This window comes from Acromyrmex echinatior, chromosome 16 (genome assembly GCF_024713525.1).
Source record: "Acromyrmex echinatior isolate Ae372 chromosome 16, ASM2471352v2, whole genome shotgun sequence".
NCBI classification, from domain to species: domain Eukaryota; kingdom Metazoa; phylum Arthropoda; class Insecta; order Hymenoptera; family Formicidae; genus Acromyrmex; species Acromyrmex echinatior.
The window spans coordinates 5669558-5692318 of record NC_141867.1 but is presented as its reverse complement, the minus strand read 5'-3'; the positions used below and the strand labels follow the sequence as shown (position 1 = coordinate 5692318).

At 29.9% G+C, this 22761-nt stretch overlaps 2 protein-coding genes across 6 annotated transcripts; one reads left to right on the top strand and one right to left on the bottom strand.

The window, feature by feature from the left end:
• The first annotated feature begins 30 nt into the window (after positions 1-30).
• Positions 31-22668, top strand: LOC105145909 (trehalose transporter 1-like protein). Of its 4 annotated transcripts, XR_015547813.1 has the most exons (4): positions 14625-14715; positions 15480-15555; positions 16916-21336; positions 21448-22668. XR_015547813.1 is itself a non-coding variant. In XM_011055810.2 (3 exons), the coding sequence occupies exons 2-3, from the start codon at positions 15504-15506 to the stop codon at positions 18283-18285; spliced, it is 1422 nt and encodes a 473-aa protein (XP_011054112.1). In that variant the 5' UTR covers positions 31-156; positions 15480-15503; the 3' UTR covers positions 18286-22668. The 4 variants fall into 4 exon arrangements, 3 of the variants coding, with proteins under 3 accessions (XP_011054112.1, XP_011054111.1, XP_011054113.1); XM_011055810.2 differs by lacking the exon at positions 14625-14715 and adding an exon at positions 31-156 and having other exon boundaries at positions 16916-22668; XM_011055809.2 differs by having other exon boundaries at positions 16916-22668.
• On the bottom strand, positions 1185-7446 carry Tsp97E (Tetraspanin 97E). 2 transcript variants are annotated; one of them, XM_011055808.2, is made up of 7 exons: positions 7114-7445; positions 5845-6012; positions 5452-5550; positions 5264-5380; positions 5068-5193; positions 4739-4866; positions 1185-4444 (listed from the first exon to the last, which is right to left on the bottom strand). In XM_011055808.2, the coding sequence occupies exons 1-6, from the start codon at positions 7171-7173 to the stop codon at positions 4792-4794; spliced, it is 645 nt and encodes a 214-aa protein (XP_011054110.1). In that variant the 5' UTR covers positions 7174-7445; the 3' UTR covers positions 1185-4444; positions 4739-4791. The 2 variants fall into 2 exon arrangements, with proteins under 2 accessions (XP_011054110.1, XP_011054109.1); XM_011055807.2 differs by lacking the exon at positions 4739-4866 and having other exon boundaries at positions 7114-7446.
• Positions 22669-22761: the final 93 nt, after the last annotated feature.

Here is a 22761-nt window from a genome sequence, read left to right as displayed (position 1 = left end):
CCACGGACGACGCCGTCGTTGATCCGTTTCTGCCGAGTATTGTCGACACTTCGAAACGTCGAGAATACGATTAGCTCGTTACGAGCCGTTTTATTGCCGCCTGTTTATCAACACCGGTCGAGCTAAGGACACTCGGCCGCAGTGTGCGCGCCAGTGGTGAGTGGCCATTTTTATTTTTTAGAGAAGATGGAAAGAGGAATCGATAGTGCGAATCGATGGATTTGTCCTCGAGATCGATGGTCGTCAACCCGCGTTAAATAATCGACAACATGAGGGTGAATAAACTCTCATCTCGCACGTGCATTGCGACATAAATGTAAATAATCCTCATTGAGTGGCCATTAATTTTAAAATTATTAAAAAAGATCAATCGCTATTAATCCTAGAATCATATTTTTTTTACATTAACACTATTCTGAAAATTTGCTTACATATTTAAAAATTGTTTATTCTTTTTTTTTATATTTATTTTAATTTTTTATATTTACTAAATCACAAGAGTAATTAAACTATATTATTTTAAATAATAAATAGCTGATATTCAATAGCTTGTTATTTAATTATCTATCGATAGTACATGATTCATTATTGTATATGCAAGAAACCCAAAATATACAAGGTTCTTTTTCTTTATCAAGTTTAGTTCAATGTGGAAATACTTTAAATTTTCTCTCTTTAAATTTTCTTCTCTATATAAAATTAAAATTAAATCATACATTTAATTTTAAAAAATACTTAGGATTAGAAAATAGGCAGCACGCACATTGTTTTGTAAAAAAATAAACTTGAATATTAAATAGTCTTATCAAATGTTATTTTAAGCTATTAAAATTTTTAATAACAAAATGTGTACTAAACTTGAAGTAATACTTGGATGAAAATCCTTCCATATCAGCACACATTCCAGAATTAAGACTTTATATTATAAATTTTGTTTTGTTAATACTTTACTCCGCGATGCCAAAGTAAAAGAAAAATTCAAGTAATTCTATTTATCTTTTCGGAAAAAGACTTTTAACGGTCTTTCAATAGTCCCAATTAATGGAATATAAATAGATAATCATTACTAAAAAAATTAATTAATTAGAAAAAGCTGATCTTTTATAGACTATATAGATGCTACCGCGATTCTTTTGATTTCGATTGATCAAGAGATGTTTCTTTTAATATCAAATAAATGCATATCCGAACCTTTATCTATTTATTTATATATCGCAATTGCGCTACACGAGAGCTCTAACAATTGAGACTTTTGTTGTTTACAATTGATTAACCTCTTATATTTCTTCAACGTTGTGCAATAGCATGCTTCTCTATCTCACAATTAAAATTCTTTAAATCTTCATGCTTAACATATTCGAGATTATTCATCATCCATTGAAATGCGCGAGTATCGGAATTAACATAACATTTTCGAGATTCAGTTCAAATCTCCGAATTAAGCGATGTCGCGATTCTTTGGGAAGGATATATATAAAGACTGCTCCTTGTAGTCGAGTTTTCTATACTTTCTACTTTTTGCCATTCAACGCGCAATTATACATGGTTTTTTTTTTATTTTAACTTCAGAAAATGTGATTTGTAACGCGGTTACAAAGAATGGGCCTGTAGAATCAGGACATTCAGTGTGAAGAGATAAATCGAATATAATTCGAATATGATCTCTAACATGTACAATACAATAATTTCCATCACCTAAGATTGTCAAACACTCAAATCCTCCCGTACGCATCAGATTTTGATTTCGAAAGATCTCACACGCACGCATTATTGATTACATTATGGATAACATAATCGGATGCGGCTTACATCGTTTCATCTCGCAGTTACGCAGAGATGCTTGCACACGGAAAAAAACAGTTTGCTGAAGTATCTAAAAATTTGAAAATAATTTTGTTAAACCATAAAAATATAATAAATAATTATATAAAAAACTCGAACATAATAAGCAATGTTGCAAAATATTTTGACAATTTAGTAAGTAGATTGAGCCTCCTATATAATTATTTTGGTAGTCTAATAACATTATTTTCAGATATATTCAGCTAAATTTTTAGATACTTCAGCAAAGTCGTTCTTTCATTATGTGACTCACTGCCATACGCAATTCTGGTTTTTAGTTCTCATACGTACAGTAGTTTAAATCTAATTACGAATAGAATGATTACGATACGTATTTTTTTTTAGGTAAAAATATGTGTGTAGGAATTATGCTACTGTATACATATATTCTCGTACGAGCCTTCTATTCCGTGCACACGCCAAATACATGCACGTTTTCTACCAAAGCCGGAGGAAAGAAGCGCATAAAAATTGGAATGTTTACGTAATTTTATTTCGCACATCAGAAGATATATCTGCGAGTTGCTCTCTACTATTCGTGAGACGTGACTGGCATAACTTTATAAAGTTGCGCAAACCCGAATCGTTAATTAAAACATTATTGGATGTTTCATCAAAGCGACGCGTTTTTCAAATATAAAAAAAAAATCTTTGAACGTGTAACGTCAAACTACGATATTTTATTGTTCAATAACGAATTCCACAAATTTCGTTCGGTTCTACATAGATTAATTGTATATTCTTAGAATTTCAACGCGACAACGCATGGAACGATTTCGATTCGTTATTGAACAGCGAAGACGCAATGTAATTAATATAAACAGCTGTCTGGACAGGGAGATTCACAAAAACGTAATAACGGGAGATTTGTCCCATCTACGTTTCACGCAATGGGACTAGATAGAAAATATGCTATAATATCTCTCTAATATCTAAAGTAGGGCACAATGTACAATATTTTCATGCACATTAAATTCACAACACGTGTTTCTCGTAAAGTTTTTACTTATATTACGCAGATTGTCCGGAAAAAACCTGGAAGAATATTATCTCACAAGACATTAGTCAATAAATAGTATTTCCACAAAAAAAAAGTTTCCATTATAAATCCGCGCGATCATAAGTTCAGTAATTTTCGACAAATTTACTTAATTATTCTTTTTCTTCTCATGATCACAAAAGCTTAAAAAAGCTTGCGAGGAGCCATTAAAAACTTTGCATTATGCAAGAAAGCGAGACTATTATAAAGTTCCTCAATAACTTCCCACCAGGCTATTTAGGACATCTTATGTTCAGTTTATTATGCGTAAAGTTTTCTTTGAGTGCACAATCAGCATAAAATTTAATTTCAAGCAAAGCACTCATATTGGATATTTTTGATGGATGAAACTTGAAAGATTTTTCGACAGATTTTATATTACTGATGGCATTACCACAGGATAAATAATTCAACAGTTATACATTTTAAATATAATTTTTATAATGTTTTATATAATAGGTATACGATATTATAAGCAAATATGAAAATTGTCAAAACTAAATCAAGTTTCATCCAAATTAGATATGATTTGTTAATGTAAAGGTACATTACAATTTCTTCGGGTTATTTTGATTACAATTTCTTAAAATATAACAGAAGATATATCATAATGTTGTAGAATATTTTAAAATATAAAAAACAATCTCGCAGACATAAAATATAAAATTATCTAAAATTACTCAAAGATGATATGACAAAATTTTACTCGGGAAGATATAAATTTCTGAATACTATTAAATATAGTTATACATATATATATATATATATATATATATATATATATATATATATATGTATATATCTAATATGATTTGTGTGTAGATATAGGAGAAAAATATGATTGATAAAATCGTGAATGTTATCTATGTTTTCATCATGAGAAACTACATTCTCTTATGAAAAAATATTTAAAAAATTAGTATGTATGTTTATACTTTATATCATTTTTTTATGCCATTCCATATTTTTTTAGAATGTTATTCGAATTGTAGAACTAAATATTATAACAATGTACTAGATTTTCATCGCCAACTTTCATTATCATCGTATTGTTAAAGAAAATAATGCAATGAAATTTAATAGAAATTTATACTTACGTGAACTTTTCTGTCGCTAGACTACAAGGCGCATTGAGGCTTGTTATGAGTGTTCTAAGTATATGACTAGAGCACACATTTCAGTTATTTATCTAACTCATTCTAAAACCTAAGATTGCCCAGTTAAAAATATATTAACTTCGTTCTCTATTGAGCATTACATTACGTATAATTAAAAGAATTGATACATTAAAAGAAAAAAATATTGCATCGTAACCCTTGGAAAATATGCTGTGTAACATCCGGACAATCGAAAAATAAAAATAATTTCAGATGTTTGTCCTCTTCATGTCGATAAAAATATCGTATGTATAAGTATCTACCAGTAAAAAGAAAAATTATTAATATCTTCTGAGTATTCACCGAATTAATATAAATAATTATGCTGTGGAAAAATGGCTCTTGCAGCTTTTTCCTGTGGATCTAATTGATTACGATAACGCCTTGCCAAGAAAGCTGCAATCACCTGAAAATGTTTAAATTCATAAAATCCGGAGAAACTTGAAGAACGATGAGGAAAAATACAAAAGTTATATATAGATTGAAAAATACAAAAGATATATATAGATTATTATCGTGTAAATTGCTGCATGCTATATATATATATATATATATATATATATATATATATATATATATATATATATGCTGCATATAATTTGCATGTTTTTATGAATGACATTAGCGAATGAATATCTGAACCAATAATGCTGAAAAAAAAAGATCAAAAGACCACAACCAATATATGAAGGCCACCCACCATCTGTTAGGAGGATCATATGAAGTGACAGAGGACATGGCGATGGTGTTAGACTAGAGGAAAGCACTAGGATTAGCTCGTGGATCTTTCTGGTTCCTGTATCTCACGGTCAACCATACACCAACAAACTGTAATCGGGCGCACATGTTAGCATTAACAAAATGAATATATCTTCATTGCAAACGGTGATCGTAACATGGATATAGTGCACTTTTAATTAGACAAAATTCTCAAATATCAAATAAATCGTATTCTGTGCAATATTTAATTTCGTACAATTGTGCAATATGTATATGATTAATGCCGTGATGTTATTTGCGAAATCTTACCTCCGTAAAGCTAAAGAATAATCCTATACTGCCACATAATTTGAATGCATAATCAATGGTAGACTGCAGTTTATGCATACACGGTGGACATGTACAAGGTGGATCATTGGATGGACAACAAATTTTCTGTAAAAAGATTCCAATTATTGATAACATTATATCATCGTGCGGATGTCTCACTTTTACTGCAACTTACATTGACTTCATCGCACGATCCACCTGGATGATCCACCTGAGTAGTGATATTAAATCCACAACAGTTAAAGGTAGTTTGAACTTTCGCCCTTAAGTCAGGTCCAACGCGTCTCCAGCCCTAAACACAATTATTAAGTCTTATCCATTCTACAAATAACATATAATCACAATATTTTCTAAAATATTTACCTGTTCTGCAAGTTGCTCTTGCTGTTTAGTGTTTACAGCAAGGCAAGCGCAGGCAATGCTGAATTGAATCAGGAACAAAAGGAATAAGATAAGCATGTACTATAAAATGCAATTAAGGAAGCATTCATTTTTGTATCGAGAATTATTTGATATGAGACATTTAATAAAGAACAAAACATATTAGACATTATTAACGACAATAATAATAACGCAAACGTAACGATAAAAAATTTCAATATTCAAGAGAAAAAAATGCTGATAGTAAATGCTAATAATAAATGTTCTTTTCACAAACCAAATTTATGATAATCATAATAGTAAATAAAATCAGAATTCTGATCCTCGTTCACGAACTTAACACCAAAACTGTTCATAAAAGCTAGAAAAGGATACAAAGAACAATAAAACCTGATGATGTTTAACAGCACCGATCAGGCCCAGTATAGAAATAAGAAACAGGATCACTCCGCATGCTAAAATACCACCTATAATGGGAAGATTCGTAACTAAGGCAGATGCTCTTCCATATACAGCGACTCCTATTAATATAAAGGCAACAACCTGCAAGAAGAAATAGTAATTAAAATATAAAACATCCACTGCAGGCATCTCCTAAAATAAAATTGGCTTTCTATTTATGACAGACGCCAGGTAATCCGAAGCTGACAGATTAGACTTGCGCATAATCCAAATACCAATTATCAGATTACAGACCTTGTTTGCAGCAAGTAATCATTTTTACATACATAAAGGTAAAGAAGAATAAAATATTCAATAAGAGGTTTCATAATCGCAGCAAGATCGATGATAATTTTTAACGCAATTATCTGATAAATGTCTGTTTCTACCAATGTAGTTTAATTTTAATTTCAGTTCAATTAACTCATTATCTTTTTATCGTATTAAGAATGGATATATGTTCGTTTCTATCAATTGATAACTTTAATCTTTGTTTCCTTCCTTTTTATCTTCTTCCAATTCTAAGAATTAGAAAAATGTAAAGAGTAAATTAACCCGAGATTAAAATAAATCTACTTATGCCTGTTTCTACCAATGTAGATTAATTTTGATCTTAGCTCAATTTAGTCTTCTTCTTTTTCTAATTCTTAGGACTAGGAAGGGATAAAGAGTTAATAGAGCCAAGATTAAAATTAATTTATATTGGTAGAAACGTGCATCAACAGGAAATGAGCCATATGTTTCTACCAACTGTAGATTGACTTTAATCTCGATTCAACTTAATCTTCATCTTTTTCTAGTTCGAAGAGAAAAAGAAAAAGAATAAATTAAACCAAGAGATTAAAGTTAATCCACTTTGGTGAACGGACCAATAGTCGATTTCCTCTTTCGCGTATGCGTCACAGTCCCAGTGAAAACTTGAAAAGAGGAGAGAAAGGCGAGGGGAAGTCTTCCCAAACATGTCTCAGTATCGCGAAATTGATTGGCATAATTATGCAATGCACGAATAATTCCGAGTGAGCTTCGCTCCCGTAAACATATCACGGCGGAGCGAGATGGCGAAGCGCGCGACGGTCGACGGGAGCGAGAGAGGGAAGCGTCGATTGATAAAAAGTCTCGCTCCGATAAAGAAATTTGCGCGAGCGAGACGGACAGCGGGAGAGCGTCACGTAAAGAAATCGTGTCTGCGGGATGTCTACTCACGATGTAAAGGATGTTGAGTGCCGTCAGCGCATTTTTCGAGCACGTAAAACCGCCGCACATCTTCGACTGCGCCCGTCCGTCGTCGCTCCGCTGCTGTCAGATCCTCGGCAGATCCGCACGTCGGCCTGCGGCGATTCGCGGCGCGAGACGACCGGAAATTAACGGATTACGTGACTCGGATTCGCGCGAGGGATAACTACGAGGGACAATGGCGACCGCGTGGGATTTTTTTCCGTGTACGCACAAATTTTCAGAGCCTGTCGAGATCCCGAACCCGACGGTACGCCACGGCAGACGACTCGCGACTGCCCGAGTCAGCGCGATGGCGGCGGTCGACGCGCTCGATAGATTGCGAGTATCACGCGCGAAACACGAATGTCGGCGAGACGCCCGGAATAGAGCTACCAGTTGTACATTTTTAAGAATGTATTGTATCTATTTTCAGGGATGGAAAGTACTTAAGTAATGTTACTTTTATCGTTACTTTTTATAATAACGATTTTTAATGATGTTGCAATTTTTTATGACGGTAATGGTAAATAACTAAAAACTATAAAGTTGAGAAAATTTATTTTTTTAATAGTAACTTATTGTCATCATTATTTATTGAAAAAAAAAACCGGTAAATAATTTTTCATGCATAAATTATCATTACTGTCGTAAAAAAGTTGCTACATTATTGCCAAATTATTATTATAGAAAATAAAAAAGTAACAATTCTCATCCTTGCCTACTTTTACAAATATGTTAATATTTATACTGTAAATAAGCTATACACATATAAAAGTTATATTTATAACATTTTTATTTTTTTTAATAACACGTTTTTATTTACTTTATTTGTTATTATTTTCATTGTCATGAATCATAAATTAAAAAAACAATGATAAAAATTTCAATTTTTGTATATAAATAAGTACTTTAAGTATAAAAAAATAATAAGTTTGCGATTTATAGATTAGTTATAAAAATTTAGAAGAAATAAATATTTTGTTTATTTACAGGATAATTAATCTTTGATGGCAATGAGATTTATGTCATTATCTTATAATATATTTCCATACATTTCTATGTATATAGAACACAGAAAAAATACTATTTATTGAAATAATTTTTCCAGATGATAAATCGTCGCTAAATTTTTTTGTATTACTTTTTAATACGATTTAGAATAATTTGTAATTTTTTCATAACTTTTTCATTAATTTGAAAATATGCGTAATACATCCTTAAAAAAGTACATATATTGTTTTTTTTTAAGGTTAAACTTCTGATCATTACTTAAGATTTTATATTTATAAAAAAATTATTTTTTGTTCTAGAAATTTTATTTTATTAAATACCTATAATACATTCAATATAAAAATTGTACCCTTCTACCGCCCTCCGGATCATCATCTCTTTTTAAAAGTGTATGTAACGTACCCTTTCTTATGATTTAGATATGGTAACCTTAGCCTGGAAAAATTTAAGAATTGATTGCAATTTTTATTGTAAATCAGATCATTTGATTCTTAATGTAAGAAGATTGGATTAAGATTTGCGATCCAACCATGCATGGAAATGATCCTTTTATTTCTTCCTGAGCGAAAATAAAAATCAGAGTGTAAGAATCTGCGCACAGTGAAAGGAATATTAGGAATAGATATAAATATTAAATAGATATAAATATTAGACATAAATATTAGAGGAATAAATATTAGATATAAATATTAGAGGAATAAAAAAATTAGAAATAGAGGTTAAACGTACTGCATAATGGATACAAATAAGATGTAACGCACATAATATGTTTTATACTTAATTGTACACTGTAAAAAATAAAATGTTAATTTTAACTTAAAGACATATAGTAGATTTTCCGAGATATATAAAAATGTTAAAATTAACATTTTTGTGTTCATTTACTTTTATATTAAACTGAAATTTTAAGCAACAGACAATTTGCGTGGCTCTAGTTCTTTTTTATTTCTATAGTATTTATAATTTAATTGAACCTTCGAATTTAGTCTTATTCATATAATATCTATGATAAATATTTTCAGTAAGTATTTTTTACTTGGATTACGCTCTGTGTGTGTGTTTTATTAAATATTTTCATAACATATAAGGATATAAAATTATCTTTATTTATATAAGGATATTCTTTCTAAATGTTTTTGTCAAGATTTGTACTGTATATAGGAAGTTATTATAATATTTCTGGAACGTTGCAATGTTGCTGCAATATTGTTAAAATAATCTATATTGTATGAGGAGTAACAGAAACATAAAGGAAGGACAAAATATTGAAATAACAAAAGTCCGTATCAGCTTACAAATTGACAATACGATTGACAGTTGCATAATTCTATTTCAGCCAACTACGAAGTACCGTTATCGTGATTGATTAAAAAAAACTAAGCAGCTGTTAATCGTCAACTCGTAGTCTGATAGCTTAAAATAAATATTTATACTTCTTTTACATTTTATTGTCTCATTTTCACCCTTTAAAAACTTCGTTTACGCTTTTCTTATAGTTACTCCCTTACATTTAACTTACTCTCCAATTTTTATTTTTGTTAGGATAAATACGTTTATTTATCATAATGAGCTTACGATGATTAATCTAATCCATGTAATGAGATTGAGACGTGAACATTCATTAATGTGAAAAAATTTGATTTGTATCAATAAAATAATGATGAGTGAATTGTAATCTATTGATAATGCTCAGTAAATCGTAATTTTAAATATCTGAGATTGTATCGTTTTATCAAAAAAGATGAATTGACTCTTTTGGAGTTACTATATAGCATATTATCGATCTTTATCAGTCGTTGACATTCATTGTTTCTTCGCCACTTATTTCTTCACCGAGAAAAAATATAAGAAGAGCAAGGAGAGAAGCGTATTCCCGGCTTATTTTGTATTTTGTCATGGAGATATAGGCTTGTGATAAAATATTCGCATTTATTTCGTTCGTTACAGGTGATGAACTGACATCGTATTCGTAAATATGTCACATCGCAACTCACGTGGATTAAACGTTAACGACGTGAACATTTGGCACAGATAAGACATACTGACTGTACATACTGTCTGTATTTACTGCAGTTTTCTACTATATGACTGCGACATTTTTCTCTATACGATTCCAAATATCCAACTTTCCATCTCATTCAAATAAAAGATTAACACATACACATAAACGGCATTATTGTTTTAATATTTAGGTGTTATATCAAATTTTAAATTCACACAAAATTGTAACAATCGTTAACTATTTAATTATTGACAAATAATTCTTTCATTATTTATCAGTTTGTTCCGAAACTGGTTCAAGTTACGATCAATTAGTATTTTAAAGATAAACACAATCTAATATTTTGTCTAATAACAATATTATAATATCATTAAAAATAAATTATTGTCCATTAACTAAAGAATCTCATTTTTATAAAAATAAATATATATAAATATATAATATAAATATATTACATGAACGTTTAGACATAAAATAACAATTTATCTTATTTTATATCATTTTCATTTTATTTGACAGTTTATTAATTTCTTTCTCTGCAAATTTGTTTTTTAAAATATAATTTAATTTTTTTGTTTAAAAGTGATTATTTTGCATCGTGGCAAATTCCAGAATGTTGTCAAACATTTTTAAGACATTGTCTCTGTAACAATGCCTATACACATTGCGAAAACACAATGTATTTTCCGTAAGCTAATTATGGCCGATAAGATGTGTCTGCGAATTTTTGTAAAAGTAGTTGCAATACACCACGTTTGCATACGGATACGTAAAACGCATATTTGCACAAGAAATTATCAATGTTTCAAAATGTGATAACGATTACCTTGTGCGTCTGATTTAAAAGTGGCTGAAAAAAGATTCTTCAGAGAAGAGTACAGTTTACAAACAATAATCATTCTTGCAAAAATGCATTGCTACAATTTCTACAAATATTTTATTATTGCATGTACGATGATTGCAGATAATACGAACCTTGAAATGGACGAGATAGATAATGATTGTAATTTATTTAGAAAGAAGAAGATAGGGAGACAGAAAGTATAAAAAAGATACTCGAAAAAAGAGATTGGAATTTCAAAAGACGTGACTGATATCGAAGTCACTGTTATAAGAGAAAGACTTATCATGTAGAAAGTTCTCTTTAAAAAAAATTTCTCTAATGTCTTTTAAAGTGTGTCACGTGTCTGAAGTATTTGATGAACTAAAAACAACGATTGTATGTGTTATTTGATCAATTCGATAATACATAATAGCGTACTCTCATTATAATTTACAGCACTTATCTGGGAAGGATTTATCTCCTTTTTGCATAAGTAAAATATAAACAAAGGTTTAAAAAAATGTGAATTATAAAATAATGATGTGCTTTTTTTATGCTCTCGTTGTTGCCCACTGTTGTCGTCCATATTCACGACGGTCCCAGAGAGCCCATCGTTTCCAAGGGAGACTATTATATCATAGTTGCGACGTTGTAAAATGATTAATTACTTATACCAATAAGCTTGTAATGTTATTGCACGTTCGTTACTGCCGTTAATCAGCAGCAACAAAAAGACATTATTTATAAATAACGCTGTGTACATCATAGGATTTTCTCCTTTAATTAATATAAGACATTAATCCTATTATTTATATAGTAGAAAGTTGGAAACAAATACGCGATGATCGCATTTTTATAGGTTTTTAAATGAAATTCCATTTAATCGATACTTAATGCAGAATAATTAAATAATACAGAATGCTGCAATATATTTAATCTTCCTGATATAAATATTGTGATGTTTAAATTAATTGAAATGACATTTAAATGTCAAATATAAATTCAACAAAATGATGAATGTAGTGCTAACGTTTTTTTCATTCTTTAAAAATTTTATGACAGCATAGAATATAAAATAATTTCTACAATGCTATTATATATTCATATATTATATTATTCATTATGTTACTAATTCTATTAACTTATCGTATATAAGGAAATAGATAATCAAAAGACGATATCATTTCGTCTCGAGTATACAATTACCTAAGATATTTAATGTTGCTTCTTCAAAACGCATTGCGCAAGTCGAAGAATTATATCTTGCTTTTATTACGTCTTCATGTTAATTAGGTTAACTTAAAACTCCTTTGTCGTCAACTTGAATAAGCACGCGCAATTGTTTGTAAATGGTACGTGCACAAAAAGATAGTATTTAAACTAACAAATAAATCAATTTCGATAAATACAAATAAAAATAAAAATAATTGAAGATACGAGTTGAAATAAAGTAGAAAAAAGTGATGACTTTATATTTATTCTAAAATAAATGAATAAAAAATGAACATAGAAGAGACTAAAGAACAATTAATTATATTATAGATGTTTCGATCTGTATTAAATCTTCTCTAGCATATAAATCTTACAATTAGCAAAGAAAGCAAATAAATAATCGTGAAAAAATTAATAATATAAATTAGAACAAAGCGCATAATATAGTGACAAATATAAAATATTAAATTAAAATAACAAAAATAAAATAAAATTTTTAAAATATAGATATTGAAAATAAAATAAAATTTTTAAAATATATTTCTAAGTGACTAGGATTAAAATAAAAAAATGTTAATTATACAAAATAAAAATGTATATGCGCCCCTCTAATCGATATATACTGTAAAGTAAATAACAAATATTAGCAGAAAAAATAAAGAATGTAACTTATTCCTCATTAGGAATAAGAATGTGTTCGATTCAAGTTGAAGTCCATTATCAGAAATAAATATGCATAAAAAGCAATGTCAAACAAAAAATTATTCCATCAAAATGTGTAAGATTTAAAGAGTAAAAATATATTAGGTGTTGGAATTAATTCGTAGCGTTTTTTAATGAAAGAATGTTATTTATTTCACATGAGCATTAAAAAATACATTAATGAAAGTACTTCCCATCAATTGTAAAACGCTACGAATTAATTCCAACACCTAATATCTGTAATACAAAATAATCTGTAATATAAAAAAAATATTATGAAAAGTCTAAGAAAATTATAATTTCAAAGAAATTTTTCATGATCACAGGGAAGAGTATTTATAGCCAGTTCTTTGTTGCACTTTCATTGCAGTTTGCACTTGACTTCCATATTGAAGAATACTCAAATCAAAAGTCAAAACATTTGCATTTACTTTAACTTCATTTGATATCTACATCTCAATTATGAATTATATTATATCGCGTGAACATGTAATTTACGTACTAACAATCATGAAGGCTCACAAACTTCCCAGATAGCACACAATATTTATAAAATATTGTATTTATAAATATTTATAAATATATGCAATATTTATTTTTAATATTTTTGTGGTCTTAGATTGCATAGATCATTTATTATAAATATTATAAAATATTTATTGTAAATGTTACAGTAAATGCTATGAAAATACTTAATGAGACATTATAATCCAACTAAAAAATACTTATTAGAAATATTTATTTATCATAAATACATAAAATATTTAGTCTATATTTTAATAATATTTTAAATAAAGCTTTATATAAAATATATATGAAATATCTATAACATTTTAAAAAATGAATATTAATAAATATTTGTCTTAAATATTCTGTACTGTTTTTCTGGACTGTTTTACTATTGAAATTTTATTATTTTACTTATTTATACTTATTAGATATTTATTATTTTACTTTTTTATTCGACTTCACTTTTAACACATTTTTAGCATATCTTTAACTTATACTTCTATGATGATGGACTATAACTTGGATCTAATCTTCTCGCTTCCTAATAAGGAATAAAATTAAATTCTTTATTTTATCTTCTTTATTTTATCTTCTTTATTTTATCTTATTTTATATTTGACATATTTTTATTATTTTTAATTCTATTATTTTTGATTGTATTATTTTTGATTATATTATTTTTATTATTTTCGATTATATTAATCAAATTAGAAGTTTATACACATTTATTTTATATAATTGACACTGTTTCTGACTTTAATCGTAGCCTCTTTATTTCTTTAGTCTATTTTTATTTTAAATTATTTCGTAATTGGTTATTTTATGTATTGTCACCATATTATGCTTTGTTCTCTCATTCTTCTAACTTATATTATTATTAATTTTTTCATATTTATTTTTTGACTTTTATTTCTGATATTGATGTGCTAAAAAAGACTTAACACAGTTGAAACATAATATAATCAATAATTAATTATTTTTTATTCTGTCTTTTATTCATTTTTGTTATTCATCCATTTGAGATAAATAAAGTTTCCCGATCTTGTTTTAGTTCGTATGACCATTTTTTATCTTTATTTGTAATTCGATGTTTATTCTGCTTGTCCTTCGTCCGAATTAACTAAGGAGCAAACATTCTCAAGTGGGGCGAGTGGCAACAGCGACAAATTTGACGAATCGCTGATAAGAAAAGCGCTGATAAAGAACATATATAATCTGTGGCGACATGAATATGTTCTATATTCCATCTGAAATGCATTAAAATCCGAGTGTCGTTAGACGTGGAGATTCGTCCTTCCTGGTAGCATTAGCGTGTTTCATCGTTATCTCTGTAAGCATAATATCCATTAAAATTTAATAGAACTTTCCGTAAAAATAGCTTAAGGGATAAAATTGGACTAAACTTTCGATTTATAAGATTGATATCATATTGCGAAGCATATTTTGTAAATTATGGTGTTATATTATTAATACCTATACAGATTATTCTAACGATATTTACAGCAATATTGCAACGTTTCATGTTAATATTGCAGTAACATTTCAATGTTGTAATGTTATTGCAATATTTTGTACTGCATGGATATTGGTAAATGATTGATCCATTTTGCTTTAAATTTTTATGAGATGAGTGACGTGTGCGTACTTTCTTTCAAACGGCGCGACATATACCGAGAATTTCTTTTATATCTTTTAATAGCTGAGAGAGAATCCATATTTATGTTTTGTCTATCAGTTTTGTCGTATCAATTTCTTTGTCAACTAACTAAAGGAGCTACGTGATGCGTACTGGTATTTCGATTAGGACAAAGAGGTTTAGAAAGTCGTGAACCATTGCTAGAAAGAGTCGCGAAGAGAATTATGATTTATAACCGCAATGTAAAAACGAGTGTGAGATCATTAGAGTTATTTTTTTAAGTTTTTATTAAATTATGTATATTAAGTTTTTCTTAGATTCTTTGTATAAAATAATAGAATATACAATATATTCCTACAAAGAAAGAGTATATTTTTTATAATATCGTACATATCTAATTTTAATATAATCGTGTCTGTACTTTCTTAATAATAAAAAAATTCTGATTCTTTCTTCAGTCCTTCAATAAGAAGAAATAAAAGATGGAGCTGTCCCGTGTTAAACGGTGGTCTCAATATTTAGCAGCGATTACAGGTAAACAAATCTGAATTATTTTTAATTTTTTTAACTCTTATGCTAATTTTCCAGACATAAGTTCCCAAATTGAGCAAGTAGTCGATCCAAAAAAATTAATAATTTGAAACTTTAAAGCTTAATAAAGATTATTAATAAAGTATAATAATTAATTTAAATTAAATTTAGAAAAAATGTCAAAAGAGAATATAAATGTTATTTTTACTTTGTCAGTTACAGATAATAATTGTATAATTATTCTGTTGATTCAGTGTGATTATCACGTTGAAATTATAACCATGGACTTTGAAAATTTCAGAATTAAAAATATTCAAAGTCCAAAGCACAAGAAGTATTGATCAAATTAGAGTTTATATTACAATTACTGCTTTTATTGTAATTTTGTACGATATGATATAATTTTCTCACACAACTCATGCCTATCCTACATTTCCTAAATGATAACTTATCGCGATTGATTTACATTATTTAAAAAAAGATTATATAATTAATCTCTCTTCCATCTATATACAGAGTGTATCTATATACTATATCTATATATAGTGTCTCATGTTTAGCGACCTTCTTCTAAACTTTTATTTATTTTCAATTTTGGAGAAAATGTTCACACACACACACACACACACACACACAAAAGCACGATTTAGAGGGATACAAATAATGATAAAACAAATAATGATATTTTAAAAATCCATTTTTCAAAATCATAAAAATTATCACTATTTTAAAAACAGAATTTTATGATGTTTTTACATAATATGATTTTTTGCATAATATGATATTCCCCTAATTAGTCTGCGTATAAAAGAATTAAGATAGAAATATAAAAAAACAATAGCTTATAAAATATTTTATAGCAGACTTTAAAATGAAATATAAAACATTTTGCAATCCATTTTTTAATAACTGCATCTTAATATTATAATGCACAGAATAATGAGATAAATCAGTCTAAAAAGAACACGTAAATTGCTTTTCAAAAAAGATATGTGATTGAATATTGCAAAGTGCATAATTTTTGTAACAAGTTGTTGCGATTGTCACTAGTTTTGCGTTTCAAGACTGAAAATATTTTGGTGCACAGTTTGGATTCGAATATGTATATAAAATTCACATCAAAATATTCAAGTTAAGATCTAACTTATACCGCTTTTATTATTTAGCTTTGTCTGAAACATTTTTTTTAAATTTTTTAATTGAAAATAAAATTTTGAGGGTAATATCGTAAAAGTAGAACACCAACTATATATAAAAATCCATTTCAGAGATCATTTTGTAAAAATAATTCATATATGCATAGAAAAATCAGCTGAAAAGCAGCGTAAATCATGATTTATTTATTCGTTCAATTTTATCGTAGCTACCTTATCGCTGGCAGCTACCGGATCTCACATAGGCTGGACGTCACCCATCTTGCCAATACTGAAGTCAACTGATTCCCACGTCCCCATAACGTCTGACGACGCTTCTTGGATTGCTTCTTTTTATCTTTTGGGTACCATTCCCGGATGCATCGTGGCGGCCTTAATCGTAGATCGATTAGGTCGGAAGATAAGCCTGCTGCTAAGCGGCATACCTCTGACTCTCTCATACATTCTGATCATTAAAGCGCAGAATCCTTACGTTCTTTACGCTGCTCGCGGTATCGGTGGTATCGGCCAAGGCATAGCGTACGTCATCTGTCCGATGTACATCGGCGAAATCGCCGATAAGGAGATTAGAGGTACCCTCGGTTCCTTCATCAAGCTGATGGTAACCTTCGGAGAATTATATGCTCATGCAATCGGACCATTTGTCTCGTATTGGATACTTGGTTACAGCTGCCTGGTGATCCCGCTGATATTTTTTCTTAGCTTTCCTTGGATGCCCGAATCACCGTATTATTTATTAATGAAGAATCGCCCAAAGAACGCAATGATAAGTCTGAAACGTCTGAAGCGCTGCATTTCCAACGATCAACTGGAGACGGACTTGGAACAAATACAGAAGACAGTTGTCCGAGATCTCAGCGATCGTGGCCGATTCTGGGATCTGTTCGACACGCCTGGTAACAGACGCGCGGTCATTATCAGCATCGGCCTGCAACTGATACTTCAGTTCAGTGGTATCGCTGCGGTTGAGTCATACACTCAGGAGATTCTCGAAGAAGGCGATGCACATCTGCCTGCGAGTTCCTCTGTCATCCTGTTAAGCGTGCTTCAATTGATCGCTGGTCTCGGAGCTGTGATTCTGGTTGACAAACTAGGTAGACGACCATTACTCATTACCACTTCTCTTCTAGCTGGAATTGCGCTGACCATCACTAGCGTCTTCTACCTCGTAAAGTTCCAATTCGGAGTGAATACAACTGGATACGGATGGCTGCTTCATTTCTCCGTGATATTTTATGAGTTGATCATCGCTCTGGGCCTGAATCCGCTACCCTACATGATGCTTGGCGAACTATTTCCGACGAACGTCAAAGGCGCCGCTGTGTCGTTGGCCAATGTAGTATCTTCGTTGCTAGCCTTCATCGTCTCCAAGATGTATCAAGTAATCTCCGACAATTGGGGAGTGTACGCAGCCTTCGGCTGGTTCGCTGCCAGCTGCTACGTCGGCGTATTCTTCATTATGCTGATCGTCCCCGAAACTAAAGGCAAGTCCTTGCTAGAAATTCAGGAAGAGCTTAACTGTAAGAAAAAGAAGAAGAAAAGCGCATCATACGAACTGAAAATAAATACGATTTCTTAGATCGATAGATGCAAGTAAGACCGCGATGCTTATGAAGAATTCTCGATAATTTTTAAATGATAAAAATAAGCAATGCGCGTTCCTCGATTACAGAATATTTGACAGGGAACTTCGAAACTGATCGCTCTTCCAGTTATATGTCCAGATCGATAAAAGCGAACGAGAGATATTTTCAACAATCATCGATAAGATTAATTATAATATTTGCACTGAAAATAAGAGTCTGATAATAGCTATCAAATGTTGAATGAAATAATTTTAATTAAATGTTCAAATAATGTAACAAAAAGTGATTTTACTTTTTAAATGTTCGATAAATATTACTAAGCATAATGATATAACCAACTAACATTTAATAATAATTACAAAATATTAAAAAAAAAAATTATTTTTTGGTAAATTAATCGAATATTTAATTGAAATTATTTCATTCAATATTTAATTATTATCAGATTCTTTTTTCACAGCGTGACTAAGCACATAATTGGATTATCGGTTCAACAAAGTATGAATGAAGTTAATGCAACACTATTTGCAAATTTTAAATGATAACAAGGCATTACTATTTGCAAAATTTGAATGAAAAGAAACATTACTGTTTGCAAATAATTTGAAAGAACAGGAGAGCACATTCCCTGTCAAAGGATTTACAAGCTCTTTTATATAAGAAATTTGAAAGAAAATTTTCAGAAATGTTATTAGGCATAAGATCTAGCCACGATTGTTTAAAAACCTTTTTTAATTGCGTGAAAATTTTAAGAATCTCTATTGCTAGTTACCGAGTCTTTTACATTTTGATTTGAATCTGTTATTACAGAAACTTATTTTTTTTATTTTCTACACTTTATTGCAATTGAAATGGAATTTGAATATAGTTTAATCAATATTATAGAATACGAACGAAAGATCAAAGAAAAGCTAGTTTATAAGATTTTAGTATTTAAGAAAGGGCCCTTATATTCCATTGAAGAAGGCGCTTCGATTGAAGTAATGAGACCGCTAAAAGAGCATTTGCCCGATCGAGAAATTATCATAGTTATAATTAGACAGAAACTGCAACTCGTGATATATATATATATATGTATATATATATATAAAATGATGCATATTTGTTTAGATTACATTTACAATTCAAATACGCAAATAAGCGTTTATCACTTGTACAAACGTTATATTAATTTAATACCTCAACTCAAATATCTTAATTCAAAAACGTATGTTGGACTACGCAGAATTTTGATAGAAAAATAATGGCATAAGTTTTGCGCTGTTACTCTTTGTTATCATTAGCAGCACGTGGAAATCAAGTTTTTCATTTATATACAAGTAGAATAAAAGATTTTAGCGTACACAGCAGATGCGGAATCAGCAATAATGGTCTGAAGCATATTTTTATGTGTCAAAGCAAACGTGTTCTCAAAGAGCCGATCATTCCAATTGCTGTGTTCGCTAAACGTTTTCTGCTTTTGTGGTAATAATACAGCTTATTTGCTGCGTCGGTTTTGAAACGTCAGCTCGATCGGCAAAAGTCTCGATTTAGCGAAGAAATCTCAGCCGAGAATAATGCGAATTTACAGTGTGTCCGATGGTTTCCGAAGAACCGCTTTAAAGAAATCGTTTCTTCAGAAGCCATCGCGCATCGACACATCCAACGTGCGTTAGCTGAGGCCCCGAATTGTAAGAGCAATCTTGCACACACACACATGACCATCTTTTTTCCCTTTTAGGCAGGGTTAAACTAAAGAGACTGATAGTTTTTAATTAATCGTAAAGTATTTATTATCGCCCTGGCCGAGCTCCGAACAGGCAAAAGATTTTCGCGGGAAATTTCATGCGTGAAGAATCCATCGCTTTAATTCCGCGTATATCTTTTATGATATAAAACATCCTTGAATAATTTTATATCTTAAACTTGTACTGAACTTGAAGAATCTCTTTCTGACACAAGAAAAATAAAGAAATGAAGACAAGAAGAAAAATAATAAAACAAATATATAAAGAATCTCTCTAAAGAGGAGCAAAAGAAAAGGAAAGAAGAAGCGGCAAAATCCTGTTCGGCGCGATACCATGGCGATTAGGAACATCTTTCTTATCCCTTTAAGGCAGGGTGTAAAACAACACGTGATATAACGCTTACGATTAAACGTTATTAAAGAATAGCGCGTGTGATCCGCCCGTGTCTCATGCAGATACGAGCGCACGCCTATGGCCCTGATGCAAGAAGGATTTAGACGAGCACTGTGGCATGACTAACTTATATTTCCCTTTCAGGCAGGGTGAGACATATACGTACGTTATAGAAATAGCTTCGGCGTAGAATATAACTGGCCCGTTATTAGAGTTAAAGAAAACACTCGCGCACGTTCCGACAAAACGTTGCGTTATAAACTTACCCGGAGTATCCGTGCGTAAATGGTCGCCAATAATAAATGATAGTTTGGCCGACATGGAAAGATGGCTTTCATAATCGGACTAACGGCACTCCCACTCAAGGGAAGGTTTATTCTTGTTCTTGCCGACGCGATCCACCTGTTACTGATATTATAGAACACTGCTACAAGGAATGTAGTAGTGTTTGACAAGTAAACGGCCAAAAGCGTATGAATGAACATCACGTTACAGAAATAATTCATGGATAGTAGTAGGTCATTCGTCTTTATAATTATGGCTACGTTGTACGCGCGGGGCACTTCATGGAAAGAACGATTTTGCTGAAGTATCTAAAAATTTATACATTTCTAATATTCTAAATCATTTCATCTATTATACGAAACCTTTGATATTATAAACCAATATATTAATTAATACCTATATTAATTAATATATTAATATATACACTTGAAATACAAATTGTGAGATATATTAAAACACTAAAAGGATTCTTAATACATATATATTAGAATGTGATGATCAGAGATAAATATATATTTCAATTACTGAACATTTTAGTCTATATTAACGAATAGATTTGATAGTAACTATTAAATTAATTATTAAAAGTACAAGAAAGTTAACCTTCACTGTGTATACGTTTTTTTAATATTCATTAAGGTCTAATTTCACAACTCACGGTTAACTCTTAACCGAAGTTCAATTTATTTCTCATCTCTTTTCACTTCTAACATTAGAAAGAGATGAAGAATAAGTTGAACCTCGGTTAAGAGTTAATCATTAGTTATGAAAGCTAAATATGGGAGTCATTCATGTCCGGAGTATTTTTTTAAATGGATTAAGTTAAAAAAATATTTAAAAATTCATGTAACTTTCTTAACTATTTTAAATGAAAAATTTATACATAATCTAACAAATCTATTTATTATTTTTTTTTTATATTTTATTTTTGCAAATATGTAAACACAAATGTCTGTATGGTAGTGATACAAAAATTTGTAACTTTTGATCAAATTGATAAAATCTAATAATTAAAAGAGGAAAATAAAATTCAAAATTTTAAGAAAAAAAAATATGTCAACAAATTTTTTTAATTGGTTTACTTTTTAAAGGCTTAAGTTCGGGACAAAGTCTTGCAATTTCGAAACTTAAAAAATAAGCATTCTTATGAAAAATTAACATTTAATAATTTAAAAAAACTCATTTTTTTCAAAATTTGTAATCTTATACACTTTCGTAAATAAAAAAATACATACGGGATGACATTGTATTATAAAATAACGAAAAAATCTCTTATAATGTCATCTTTTCTGCAGATTTGACATTTTTATTCTAAGATATCATTGAATAAAAATTTTTTCGTTATTTGTATGTGTTTTACTTATAACAATAGCCAAAAAACGCGAAAAAAATTATTTTTTTATTTGTATGACAAATATGAATTGAGTGTATACGGGGATTTCTGTCTTTGTTTGATTTTGCAGTTACTCAGCGAGAAAATGATATCTATTGCTTTCACGGGTATCTTCCTCCACCCACGTTTTTTTAAGAACAGAATGGCTCCTGTATACTCACTTGTTTTCAAAATATTCAGAACTATAACAATCGCCTAGACATAAATGACCCCCATATACATGATGAGGGTCAAGTTAGAGTTATTGAAAAAAAGTAACTCTAATTCTAATTTCGTTACAAATAACGAGTTACTTGTCAACCCTGATTATTTTGATGGTTCAACAAAATTATTTAATTAATTATTTAGCTAAATTTTTAAATACTTTAATAAAATCGTCCTTTCGTGTTATTTGATAAGCTTACATCTTATTAACTCGAGTGTCAAGTGTATGTTCACGCTATTGCTGACTCTCTACACGTCCCTTTCAGGCAGGGTTCAAATGTTAATCGAACTCCACCTCGACTTTACAGATTTCTACAATGTAGAAGTTTGCAATATCCGTTAACAAATAAAGAAACTCACCACTTTTATCTGCAGCTATACCGAGTGAGCTTTTTTCTTGCATCCTCCCTCGTGCACAATCTTGCATTTCTCCTCTCGTTTTCTCCTCTCTTTTCAGATTCATTTTC